We start from the raw sequence: 13,917 nt of genomic DNA, 5'->3' as shown, positions 1-13,917 counted from the left end.
TTGTTCTTCTACCTTATGCAAATCTTCTACAAATCAGCTTCTGTTCCACTTTTTGCATCTTCATTAAACTTCAGCTGTTCAGCATATCTTCAGCCGCTTTCAGCAAAATCATTCAGCAAAAAAAGCATTCACACTGCATTTTCGCAGGAAATGCAACTTCTCTAGTTACAGAAATGTTTATGTTCATGCTAAAGCAAGGCACAGCTGGGTTTGTATGCATTTTAATAAAATGAGCTCAAAAGGCTGATACGACTGTCTGCATTTTTGATTGAAAAAAAGAAAATCTTGAATTTTAAGTCATTGTTATTGAGACATTTTGGAGCTTTGTTGTGTTTGTCTTTGATTTCTCCCTGTTTTTAAATAGCAGAAACAATAAAAATGTGTTCTGTTTCGCAAAATAATGTGAAATAAACATTTTTTAGTATCTGCACTATGAAGGAATAAAACAGTACAAGTCAGGAATTGTAAAAGCTTAAACAATTTCACCTTGAAAAGGCTTGAATCTGATTTAAATAAGGTGCAGGAATCATCCAGTAAATGTTACACCCCACCTTCAATAAAAGACTCAGATGTGAATAATAAAAATTATGCACTATATATTTATTTTAAAGCTCTTCAGATGCAACAACATGCCTTCCTGTGTCAGCTGTGTAAAAACATCTGTATGCTCTCGCCCTCCCTCGTAGAGAAACGAGCACCGCCTGTAAATTAGCACTGGCACCACGTTAGTGTCGCAGTGGTTAAAGTTTATTTTTCACAAATATACGACACAAAGGGCTTTACGTAAACTATACAAATACATACCAAACATTAGCAAATAACCAAAAAGAGGCATTTTTGTCTCGAAAGGATCTTACTGTAAAGAAAAGCAAGTCTGATGTGATATCCGGTCAGTATACTCAGCTTACTGATATTTTAATCTTTAATTGCTTATTGTCCATGCTGATGTCAGCCACGTCAGATATTACAGGGACGTTTCATATGAAAACATTCATAGTTTTGGACAAAAGTTGGGGATTTTCCTACAGTACAAACAGCTGTAGGCTGATATATCCCTTCAACCGTCCACAGGTCCTGTTTTATCGACCCGCTGATTGATGTGAAATGCCCGTTTGTTTCTCTTCCTCTCACAGTCGTATGGGGAGAGTGCAACCACTCCTTCCACAACTGCTGCATGTCGCTCTGGGTGAAGCAGAACAACCGCTGTCCACTCTGCCAACAGGACTGGGTGGTTCAGAGGATCGGCAAGTAGGCACGGCGTCCAGGCGGACGGAGAGCGGCGAGAGGCGGCGCAACCCCCTGCTAATGTCACGCGGCGTCCTCCTCTTCCTCGCGACCGCATGTTTCCCCAAGGGGTCGCAGGAGGGCGGCGGGCGAAGTGAAAAGCTGCGCAGATTTGATGGCCGGAGGGCTCGGGAGTCCAGGAGAGCCGAATGAAATGTGTTGCAGGGTCACGTGTTTTTGCTTTTCTGTGGGGTTTCGGCACATCTTGAGTCTGTGACTTTTTCTTTTTAACAATAAAAGGTTTGTGAATAGCTGTAATTGGTGTAAAATTCTTCCAAACAGGTGTCAGTGTGGAAAGGGCTACTGCTCTGGATGCAACCAGCATGTTTAGTTTTTGAACAAGGGAAGTCTGCGTTTCCCGAAAGCTAAAAACCTGCGAGCGCTAACATTTGGCGCTGAATTATTCAGTTTTACCTCTTTACGCTCAGATGAAATCATTTTGAGTTACAGCTACATCTTATTTAACGTGGAGGTGCTGTACCGAAGATCCAAGTCGTCTTGGTTCTGATGAGCAGAAGTAGTCGAATACAAACACACTGCATGGACTTGTTCTGGAAAAAATACCGGCGCTAACTTTATCCATTGCGGAGAACATCTGGTTATGTGTAAGGCTAAAGGAGTTGGCCCTGGTCAAAAAAAAAACATTTTAGCAAAGGAGTTCATATTCTTAGTTGTACACAGACTGTAATTTAAGGTGTTAGTACTCACTAAACTACGCTAGGTTTCCTTAGACCTGAAGTTAGTGACGGGAAGGCCTCGTTAACCAAAACTAACCAAAGGTGGGTGTGAAAAGTAGGAATTTATTTGAAGCAATTATTTTTTTAACTTAATAAATGAAGATATGTCCAAATCAAACCTTATTTCAGACCTCTGTGTAGAGGTTATAAACAGTATCTTACCTGTTGTGGATGATTCTGAGCAGCCTCAGCCTGAAGAAATGGTTAAATCTGACCTGACTGACGAGCCAACATTGAGTCGGAGTAAAAGTAAGCAAAAGTTTCTTAAATGAACGACTTTGAATTTGCTCCGATTGGAGTTGTTTTCAGACGGGAGCGCTCTGCTCAGACTAGCCATTAGCACGTCAGTCCTCATGTTAACAAACTGAAGCTGTTCAAAAACAAGGATGATTGTGTACATTTGAACATAAATCAGTAATAGTTTTACACCAATAAGTCTCAGTGACCCCTGACAGGTGAACTTAATGATGCTGCTTGAAAACTTAGATCCTGATATAAATAGTATATTTTATTAAAGTCTTCCTCTAATTCCATACTCAGTCGATCATATTTCTTTCTAGGACTGGACCTGCTGCCTTATTATGTCAAAGAGGCCGTTCGACTTCTGCCCACAGGCGCTTTGTGTCTCCTAAGAATAGACCGGCCTCAATCCTCTTAGGTTCAAACCACATAAGTTGTGTTCCCCGTTTGCCTAGATGTGCAAAGGCACTTAGCTGTGAACAAATCCCCGAGCTTCCGTCCGTCAACGTGGTGGAAGAGATGGAAGATGTTCAGGATGTGGGTGCTTGAGGCGCTCACGTCTGCAGTTCAGTGGGCGAATTCAAGTGTTCTTAGTTCGTCCGCTGCCCACCGGTTTACCCCAGGACACATCCGGCATGGGTGACCTGCCGGGACTGGACTGTTTGGTGGCCAACACAGCCTACCTGAGAGCCCAGCAGGGCGCTGAGCTGAGAACGCACAGGGTGTCCTTGAAGCTGCCCAAACCCAAGAGGTACTCGGTTTCTCAGGAGGCGGCGGAGAAGACGTTCGAGTCGCTCTGCGAGCAGCAGCCCATCGGGAGGAAGCTGTTCTGGCAGTACCTCCTGACGTCCGAGCCGCCGTGCCGAGCTGCCGCCGAGTTCCTGGAAGAGCTGAGTGTCTGGAGCTTTGCCGAGGACGGCACCAAGGAGAGGGCCAAACAGAGAATCCTGTCCAAGTTCTGTCAGCCTCAGTCCCAGACTTTCCTTTCCTACCTGACAGGGGAGAACGTCGGAACGTGCACGGCTTTGTCAGACGAAAGCTTTGACGAAGCAGCCGTGGAGCAGATCAGGGAAGCGACAAGGGACTTCTTGAGGGGCAGACCTTTCCTGGGGTACCTGAAGAGCCCCTTCTTCTACAGGTTTCTGCAGTGGAAGGAGTGCGAGAAGCAGAAGATCACCGACAAGTACTTTTATGAGTTCAGGACTTTGGGAAGAGGTGGCTTTGGCGAGGTAGGTACCAACAATCTCGACGAATGAAGTACCGTCCCATGTGCTATTTCCCCAGAGCTCTCCCTTCTGGTTAAAGTGGAAAACCTCATAGACTCCGTTGTAATGTTGTCCTGTCCGGCAGGTGTGCGCGGTGCAGGTGAAACACACAGGCTACATGTACGCCTGCAAGAAGCTGGAAAAGAAGCGTCTGAAGAAGAAAGGCGGCGAGAGGCTGGCCCTCCTGGAGAAGCAGATCCTGGAGAAGGTCAAAAGCCTCTTCATCGTGAACCTGGCCTACGCCTACGAGAGCAAAACCCACCTGTGCCTGGTCATGGACCTGATGTCCGGGGGGGACCTCAGGTTTCATATCTACGATTTAGGGGAGAGGGGCATCCGCATGGAGCGTGTGGTTTATTACGCAGCACAAATAGCCACCGGCCTCCTCCACCTGCACTCCATGGACATCGTGTACCGGGACATGAAGCCCGAGAACGTCCTGTTGGACGGGAAAGGCCAGTGTCGGCTATCGGACCTCGGGCTGGCTGTGGAGCTACCAAATGGGAAAATGATCTGCCAGAGGGTTAGTAATGTCTCTACAGGTCAGGGGTGTCCAATCCTGGTCCTCAAGGGCCACTATCCTGCATGTTTTCCTTGTTTCTCTGCTCCAACACACCTGATTCAGTGGTTAAATTACCTCTTCATGTTCTGCAGAAGCCTGTTAATGACACACTGATTAAAGTCAGGTGTGTTGGAGCAGAGAAACAAGTAAAACATGCAGGACGGTGGCCCTCGAGGACCAGGATTGCCCACCCTTACACTACAAGCTTCACTCGCAAGTAGCTTACCAGGAATAGATCTGATGGCTGCTGTAGCAGTCAGCGCAGAGAGCAGGAGCCCGGAGAAAACCAAAGTAATCCCATTAAAAGGTGCCTGACTTTATCCTCAGCTGGTCACGGCACTGACTGAGAGCTGTAAGCATGAGCTGACTAATCGTTGCCCTACAAATTAAGCTTATAGACACAGGACATTACATAACTGTATCTGCATTTTTGTTCCCATGTTTTATTAGATAATTTTATATTTCATCAGGTTCAAGTTCAACGCTTTTCTGTTTTAGCTTTGACTGCTTTTTCACTAACATATTGTTCAACTGATCTCGATAGATAGATAGATAGATAGATAGATAGATAGATAGATAGATAGATAGATAGATAGATAGATAGATAGATAGATAGATAGATAGATAGATAGATAGATAGATAGATAGATAGATAGATAGATAGATAGATAGATAGATAGATAGATAGATAGATAGATAGATAGTCATAACCTTTATTCATTTTGAGGCTGTTTCTTCCTCCTAATGGTCCTGCTTTCTCCTCATTCTCCTCCTGTGTGTTGCAGGCTGGTACAACCGGCTACATGGCTCCTGAGCTCCTGAAGCAGGAGTACTACCGCACCTCTGTGGACTGGTGGGCCCTGGGCTGCAGCATTTATGAGATGGTGGCTGCTCGTTTGCCTTTCAAGTATTTCAGGGAGAAGGTGCAGAATACCGAGGTGACCCGTCGTACTCTGGAGGACGCGTGCAAGTTCGAAGACCAACGCTTCGATGGGCCGGCGAAGGATATCATCATCCACCTGCTGAAGAAGAAACCCATGCATCGCCTTGGGTGTCGGTAAGATGAGAAGAAGTCACCTGACCGTAGGAAAATGCCTCACTTGGCCAGGTCTCTTGTGTAAAACGGAACTTTTGAGCTCAATGGGACAATCCTGGTTAAATAAAGGCTATGAATGAATGAATGAACTTGCTTTCCACTTGTGAAATCATCCTGCAATAACACATAATACAGCCTGATATGTACCAGGGAAGCATCAGGTAGATATTCAGAACCTGGTGCTTACCTGGTACATGAGCAGCAATACCTAATGCAACAATTGGAATGACAAAGGCCTTATAACAGGCTCAGAAGAGGAAGCCATTAGCTGACAGGATGGAGGTGAGGATGTCTTAGAAATGCTGTCATAAAAACAGAAAGGGGGTGCAAAAACTATCATGACAAAAGAGTCACAGGAACAGCCAAGACGGCACGACATAATGTTCTGACATTCTTCTTCTACTATTTTTTTTTAAATTATTTTCACAAACATTTGAAAAAAAAAAGTTTTACACTCACTTCAGCTCACTGACCTGAAATTGTTTCTGATAAGGATGTTAAAATACTGAAATGCTGCTTTCTTTTTAAAGACAAAAACAGAGTGGATCATCTTGACTAAGCAACATTATTAAGGGAAAAAAACAGAACCTGTAAGACACTAACTAGAAGCTCATCTGATTTATTTACTTACTTTCATTTGTAATGTGATGTCCTCCTTTCAACTACATCATTTATTTTTACACTTTACCTGAAATAATCAGGAGATCTGTTTTCAGCACCGTATAAATTTTACGTATTTTGCAGCTCTTATGAAAATACTGTTTACCTCATTTATAATTCCCTTGTTTTGTCATGTTGTCTGTGAATTATTGTGCAAATTACCAGACTTCAACCCCCTTTTTTGTTGTTTTCAGGACTAGTTTAGCTCAGTTAATACACTGTTAGCTCCAGTCCAGGAACAGGCATGTAGTAATTAGCACTTCCCCCTCCGAGTGAGAAGGTTAAGATGGTTTCAATCTCAGCTCAGGCCTTTGTGGAGCTTCGTTGTTCTCCCAGTCCATTGATACGTTTTCTCCAGATTCTCCAGTTTCCTCCCAAAGACAATAAACTAATAAAATTGTGTTGGGCTCTCTTTCTCTCCGTTGGCCCTGTGGTGTGACGGCTCTCAATCTGTTTACAGTCACCTCTCTCCATAGGCCTCAGCCTATAGGTAACCTGTTTTATTTTTGTTTTGTTTGTTGACAGTAAGGGTGACGACCCACGAAACCACGCTTTCTTCAAGAATATCAACTTCCACCGGCTGGAGGCCGGGCTGGTGGAGCCGCCCTGGGTGCCAAAGCCAAACGTGGTCTACGCCAAGGACGTGGAAGACTTCCGGGACAACTCCGAGGTCAAGGACGTCAAGCTCGAGCCCAAGGATGAGAAATTCTTCAAGGAGTTCAGCACAGGCGCAGTCTCCGTCCAGTGGCAGAAGGAAATGATCGACAGCGGGGTGTTCGACGAGCTGAACGGACACGACTACGAGGCGGTGTGGAGGTCCAGGTTGTGCCTCGTTCTGTAAGCATCTCCACACCTGACCTGCGTGCAGAGCCGAAGCCTTTAGTACTTGACAAGCTGTGGATTATGGATCATTCAGTACACCATTCTGAGTGCGATGTGCTAAATTCAGCTGCCTCGACGTCTCGTTCAGCGCTTGCCTTTTTCCTTCATCGATGTGTTTTTTACTCTTAAGCTCATTCCGAAGAAATAAGCCTTAGGCCAAACATAACTGAACATTAGTCACAAAGTAAAGCAAAAAGCACACATTTGAGCGCAAATTAAAGCGTTGCCCTCCATTCCTACTTAGATAGTAACAGCACATTCATAGTTTCCATTACATCACTCGGTCATTTTGGCATGAAGATGTTTACATGTTTGAAAATCAAGCTGCTTAATGGTTGTAAGGTCGTTGACCCGGAGCTGTGTGCACATTTTTCCTATAACGATTGAGCGTCATGCAACCACCACGGGGGGCCTTTTACCTCTGACAGAGGACGGTCTCATGCAGTCTCGCCGACGGGGAGCGTCTCAGTGGCGCACGTTCACCACTAAGTGCCGCCAGATACCAACCGAGTGCCTTCGCCCTCCTCCTGTCCCGCTCCTCGTCGCCCACCATTACCTTGACTGTGTAGCTCAGGTATTTACAAGCATTCAGGCCTTCATTTAATCATCAACTATAAATTCAGAAAAAAAAATACAATGTCCCCCACCTACAACATTGTTTCCACCTAGACAAAAAAACAAAACAAACAAACAAAAAAAAGAACCAGTGCCTATCTGCATTATTTCCACTCCTCCTCCTCCACCCAAACCCAACAGTTTCCGGCAGCCTTTTTATTTAGCTTCCTCAGTTTTTGTTTTTTATTTTAAATTTTTTTACATCTCATGCAGTTTACCTCTCTACTTTTCGGAGCTGAAAAGCGAGACGAGGAGTCCAGTCGCTTTGTCTTTAAACTCTTGGGATCAGCTTTCACGAGTAGGATGTAGATCCTTGCCCCGTTATTGTTTGTTAAAAGCCGTGGCTCGTTTATCTACCCTCTTTTCAATTAGATCTCGACTATCAGCTTCTCCTTCGTGCCTGTCGTGACATCCCATTACTTTCACTTTGTTAGCTGTAGTTATTAACCCTCTGAGCATTTTCTGGTTGAAAAGACTCCTAAATTGCAGATACAATCTGAGCCAAAGCTTCTCTGCGTTATTTACATTTCAACTAGACGCGGATTAGCTGTCTAAAAGGAACTTAGACGCTACTAAACTTTCCCTTTGAGACCAAATAAAGACTAGCTTTAGTCTAGATGTATATCTGTAATTTAGACAGCTTTTTGCTCACAGAGTGTCTAAGTTTCTTCTGTATAATAGTGAATGTTGGAGTATGGAATCAGAGGAAATCTGACATGCAGCAGCACAGGACGATGTCAAAGCAGGGACAACGGCATGCTCCTTTAAAAAGTGTTTGATTCTTGAGTAATATTGCACTTAATGAATGTTTATTTCATTGCACACTGTGAGTGCCAAATATCAAATATTTTTTTAATGAAAATCGAATTGTTGTGATGTGTTTCGGCTTGTAGAGACTTTGTTTTAGTAAGATTTTCTTGACTAAAGTGTTTTTTCTTCTTTTCCTTTTTGGACAATTTCTGCATTAAGCATGAAAGTCAAGTCGAATGTATTTATACAGCACTTTTCAGCAACAAGGCGGTTCAAAGTGCTTAAAAGCAGCATTTGAATATAAAGCTGAGTTTTATCAAACAAACCAATTTCGTTTGCATTAAAGATGACCGCTGTGAACTAAGTAAGTCTTCAAAAGTCGCTGCAATTAAGGTTTACAGCTACTTTATGATCTTGTTTTTGCTCATTAAGGCGCTCGTTGTTTACCCAAAGAGTCAGGCTCCAAACGCAACCGCAGCCCGCCACTGAAAACGCAACGACGGAACAACGTTTGTAACTATACAGATGCCACTCACCGCCCCCACTTCGCCACCTCAGACACACTTAGGTAATGAGGGACACATAAACATGTGTTGTGCTAATTCCTGAGAGGGGCTGACCTTACAGAACCGAGAAGTGGCTCCGTTCACGCTAATCAGGAGATTAGAGGCCGGTTCAGATGGAAATCCAAGATGCAACCTGATCGTCGTTGGCTGCGAGGGCAGAGCGGGGGAGTCCACGGCAGGACGACGTGACGACAAGACGAACTCAGCGGAACGTCTCCAGGACCGTGTTCCTTTTTTTTTCTTCTTCTTCTTCCAGGCGCTGACAAACCATCTCCCCGCCGCCGGACGTGAACAACCCTGCGAACGCACACGTCGTAACGCATTTGCACTCGTGCACGCAGAGGCACAAAATGTCCGGCGCACGTGTTTGCGTCGTCGCTTGAGCGTGAAAGCATGTGTAAAACCCTACGGATACGCTGACCCCGCACACGGAGAGCGGTTTCACCTCCGCAGAGGCAGGCATGGGGTGGTAGAGATGAAAGCAGGGCAGGGTGTAATATGGTATCTGCGTTTGTTACATGCCCGTGCTCTGGATTCACTTCAAAGGCGCGCGCCACGCTTCGGCTCGGCTTTGGCATGCTCGGGATGCTATCACACCCCTGATGTTGCTGCTTTTCCCCTTTTTGGGCCTTAATGCGTATGTAGATGTGTGAATATTTCTGTATTTCTGAAGCAGCGCATGAATTAAACCAGTGCGCTTGCAACTGTGGTGCTTTTTGTAGGAATAGCTTGCAGTGGACTAGTAAACCTATTGTCTGCTGGATGAGAATGAATTCCAGCCATGTGAAGGGGGGGAATAAAGTGGTTTTGCTGGCCGTCAAGTACTCAAGGCCAGCATGAGGTTTTTATTTTTTAGGCTTAAAGTTTGTTTTTCAGTGGCTGAAACTGTTTCCTCCCTGGTAATTTTCATTCCATTTCATGTCGCAAAAAAATGTTGACAAATCACAACAGAGGATGTCAGAAGCTGGGCCCGGACGCACTGAGCTGCCACCGGGGAGACACCGCCACGCCGCTCGGGAAGCTTTTAGTTTACGTTCAATTTCCTAAGCTTCGACGCTGGAATTCCTAACATTTCCACAAATAAGCGAGCTTCTGTACCGTGGTCCAACAGAAACAAAGCTTGTGTGTGCATAATGTTCTACCCTGGAGGCCCAGAGGGTAGTTTCCATGGTGCTCGGGCCTCAGAGCCCCCCTCGTGTTCAGCCAGGGTCTGTCCGTGGTGTTGTCCAACCTTGTGCCAAGGGTTATAAACAACGCCATGTACATACCTCGGTCAGGTTATAGTTTCACACTTTTGTCTTGTCGTTATGAAATGTTTGGCATCTTTTTTTGCAAACATCTCCAGTGGTTTTAGTCTCACGCACAGACCTCAAAAATGATATTTAACAATAATATTTGGTATAATATAAAATGTTGATTTTAAATAATGGCAGCAGTGTCCAAACCTATGTTTTTAGAAGCTGAGTTTAAATCCTGTCTGTGTGTTGAACCCTGACTGCATTACATGTGGACTCTGTTTATAAAACACTTTGGACAGAGAAAATAATCTTATTACTTTACACTAACAGTCAGCATAGTTGTCATTTCAATGGCAAAAATGACATTTTAAGGCCCTAAAATGGATAAAGTAGCTTAAACTGCACAATTAAAAAAACAAAAAAACTTTTTTTTAAAGTAAGTGACAATAAAAAGTCCAGAACAGGCAACCCAAGTGACGTCCCATGGGCCAAGAAGATCCAAGTTTGATAATAAACAAAACAAATGAGGATTTAGGACAAATTAAACTGGGAAAATTGCATTTTCTGCAGAAAAAAGCCAAAACTGCATTGTTAAAGTTAAAACAAGCAAAAGAGAGGCAAAGCACAGCTAAAAGCTTCAAAACAGTGGCTAAACGTAGCAGAACCATCACTAAAATTAAAATCAGCAAAACAGTATGAAGTAGCAAAACTGCAGCTAACGGTAGCGAAAGAAATGCTAAAGTTAAAATGAGCAAAATATTGGATAAAAGTGGCAGAACTGTAGCTAAAAGGTAAAAGGAGAAGACAAAAAACAGCAGAAGCAGAAAAAAAAACTGTTTTTGAAGGAACTGAAGAAATCTATTTCTATGGAGAATTTTATTCGAAATAAAGTTAAATATTTCAAAAAGTACAAAACTTACAAAAAACAAAACTTGTGGGCACACTACTCCCAATTCAGCTGAACATTTTAGTATATTAACGGTTAAAGTATCACAAAGTACGTGGAAGTAGTTTGCAAAAAAACTTACAGAAGAAACTACCGTATAAATCAGAAAGGTTCCTTCACTGTCTTGTAGTCTTGGTCATCTTATTTTAGTTTTAGGACCATAATTTTAGAAGTTACAAGACACTACAGAGCCAACAGTATCTTTTCAGCTGTTTATTGTTGTTCCCAATATAACACACAGGGGAAATCTAGGAATGCACGAACAGGAACTAAATATCGTTTTTCTAAGTATTTATTCAGGGTAGACTTTCAGAGGGAGGGTCTCCGGCACCTTCAAAGCGTGATAAGAAGAAGAAGAGATGATAAAGCCAGTGTCATAATGAGTGTCCTTACGAACAACCTTGTTTTTGTTAGTCCCTAAGCCGAACCAGAGCAGCTGGTGCCAGACACTTATCAGCAGTGGGTTCGATGTGTTCAAATGGTGCTCTTGACCTAACACACATGAACTGTCCTTAAATGCAATATGTCCGAGAACAGCTGTTATCGCGCCCTGCCAAAGACGAAAGGGCAACCCGTCTGATGAACCACTGGACAGGTTTTAGTGAAACTCTCAGAAAGTAATCACTGGGTGCGCTGCATCTATCTAACTTTTGGAGCCAACCGGATTTGAGATGGCCACCACCACCATCTGACCTCAGAAAACAAAAAAAATGGTTATAATTCAGTCAGTTTTACAAATATTGAGCTAAAACTCGGCGTGTTACTGGCTGAGAATTGTCATCATTTTGCAAGATCTCATATGAGATTGTGTCTAATGTCTGTCTCTTCTCATTCTAAGACATTCTAAGGCCTAAAACCCCGGCATGAACGGCAGCAGGTGATATGCGTTCCTTAAAGGAATGATAGGTCTTTGATTTTAGTTGTTTTAGCAATTGCTTATTTTTTAAGTGGAACTACATAAAACCTTTAAACCAGCTATCTTGCATCTTAACTTTCACTGTTCGGCCATTTTTGCACTCAGCTTCCCATAACATCTGTCTGGTCACCTGTCACCAGGGATTAGAGTAGTTTTTGGGGTTGGTTTTTTTTCTGCAAGAAGAAAAGCCAATTCAAGAGAACTTAGAGTTCAGAAAGTTACAGCATCCTGAAACTGGAGAAGGCTAAAAGCTTTCTGAAGTTCTTTACCTCCCAGCTACAGACAGACGAGAGATCAGAGTATCAAATGGACAGCAGGAGTATTATAACGCGGAGCACTGAATCAGGGAAAACAGCTCTTCACCCTGAGAAACGGTGGCAAAACAACAGCTGATGTACTTTAATTACCGTACACCGTGCTACCTCGGGGATCACAGACGGAACAGGTTCTGCTATTTGAATCTGACTGTGATTTTGTCTGATTTGTTTCCTCTGAAGCACTTTCTCTTGAGTAACTGCAGATCTTGTTTAAAAAAAACAAAGCCTGGTCTGAATTACACTGCGCATCACTTCTCGGGTTCTGGTGGTGAGCTTGAGCTTAAGTGTGACTTGGAGGCGATGTTGGCGGGATAGTCTAGCAGTTTCTGAAGTGATGTTCTCTCAAAGAGCTATCAGTAGCTTGTACCTTATCAGCCATGGAGCTCGGAGAGTCCCTCTTCCTCCAGGCTGGACTGATGGCTAGCCAAACATGGACCAGTTTTTTAATTCGTTTTCCTCAGGCTTAGAAAACAAGCATATTAGTGTGAAAGAACGCTGCATTAGCTGATATTAAACCTCCTGCATTTTGAATGACACCCTTTGTTTTCTCACACCGAATGTGTGTACGCTGAGCATAGACACACTGAAATAGACAAAAATTTTGCCAATGGCGCTCAGACTGTGAAGGTCTCAGGCCTTGACTTGAGTAAACCTTTGGACTGACGAGACGCTGACTGGACGAACTGAAGCATTCGCAGCCGCAGAACCATCGGTGCATGCAGCCTTTCTGCTCTCAGCACACACGTTCACGCTGTAACGTGGACATTGTTCAGTTGGGAGGACAGCAACAAACCAACCAAACGGGGTCTCGCCAAAGTCTAAAGGCTAAATATGAGATAATGTTGTGTTCTTTCTCTCTAGTAAATCGTTATTGAGAAAGACTTGTTTGACTTTGTCCCGGCTAGGCTAATATCTACCCATACATGACTCCATGGCTAATAAGGTACTAACTATTGATAGCTATTTGGCAGAACATCACTTCGAAAACAACCAGACTTTCCCTTGAAGTTCAGGGTTTGGTATGAAGGAGTAATGATTTACGTTAAAGTTAAAGATAAGCTCACCACAGTTAACAGAAGTGGTAGCAACGCCCTGATCATAAGTGGTCAAACCTAAGAGTGTCTCTGTGTGAGTGAACGACTGAAGCCATCAGAGGGAGGCACAAAAGCAATCGATTTCACGGTGTTGGATGACGGCAACACCAAAAACAGGAACATAAGAAGTGACACAGTATCAGTTTCTTAGAATGAATCCAGTTTGATTTAATTAGTGGCACTTCTTGCATTCTTTGTTAGCAATGTAATATGACTGACAGTTGGTGGAAAACGAAGTCTGAACTCAGTCCAAGTCCACCAACGCTCAGTGTCTGCTCCCCGACTCTGGAAGGTACCTCTTGCAGTCTGTCACTAAAAGCTTGAGTCCCTTTTTTATGCACCACGCCGTCCGTCAGCATCTGGAGTGTGTCGACGCTGCTAATGAAGCAAATTGTGTTACGCAGAAGGCAGAGGATCTGTGGCTTCTGTCAAAATGGTGAGTTTAACTTTTCAGCACTTGAAATCGAGCTCGACCCGAGCTGCCAGTTCATAAATGGTGCCTGCAACTTGTGTTGAGAGCGCTTTCGGTGGTAACGTACCGTAAAATGCCCTCTTTGTAACTTTGCTGCTCCTATCTTTAGCTGTTTCACTCAATGATTTGTAGGTGTATGGGCAATAGATTAAAATAGTTCACTTTATCTTACGATATTGACAAAATTGCGGTCTGTGGGCTTAAATACACAAATGGACACAAACACACAAATAAGCCAGCAGAAAAACAGTATGTGTACACACTCCCCCCCCCCCCC

At 43.7% G+C, this 13,917-nt stretch overlaps 2 protein-coding genes across 2 annotated transcripts in view; both read left to right on the top strand.

The window, feature by feature from the left end:
- rnf7 (ring finger protein 7) overlaps positions 1-1,542 on the top strand; it is a 4,072-nt gene extending 2,530 nt beyond the window's left edge. Inside the window, exon 3 of the mRNA XM_017423941.3 lies at positions 1,134-1,542. Within this exon, the coding sequence (XP_017279430.1) occupies positions 1,134-1,252 (119 nt within the window). The 3' untranslated portion in view covers positions 1,253-1,542. The remainder of the gene's footprint in view (positions 1-1,133) is intronic.
- A 1,128-nt stretch (positions 1,543-2,670) lies between these two features.
- grk7b (G protein-coupled receptor kinase 7b) lies at positions 2,671-6,737 on the top strand. The gene is made up of 4 exons (XM_017423940.3): positions 2,671-3,490; positions 3,612-4,049; positions 4,874-5,145; positions 6,370-6,737. Exons 1-4 carry the CDS (start codon positions 2,897-2,899, stop codon positions 6,683-6,685), a joined length of 1,620 nt encoding a protein of 539 aa, XP_017279429.1. The 5' UTR covers positions 2,671-2,896; the 3' UTR covers positions 6,686-6,737.
- The last annotated feature ends 7,180 nt before the right edge of the window (positions 6,738-13,917 follow it).

The sequence above is a fragment of the Kryptolebias marmoratus genome, linkage group LG2, assembly GCF_001649575.2.
Source record: "Kryptolebias marmoratus isolate JLee-2015 linkage group LG2, ASM164957v2, whole genome shotgun sequence".
NCBI classification, from domain to species: Eukaryota; Metazoa; Chordata; class Actinopteri; order Cyprinodontiformes; family Rivulidae; genus Kryptolebias; species Kryptolebias marmoratus.
This window is presented reverse-complemented; position numbering and strand designations above follow the sequence as displayed.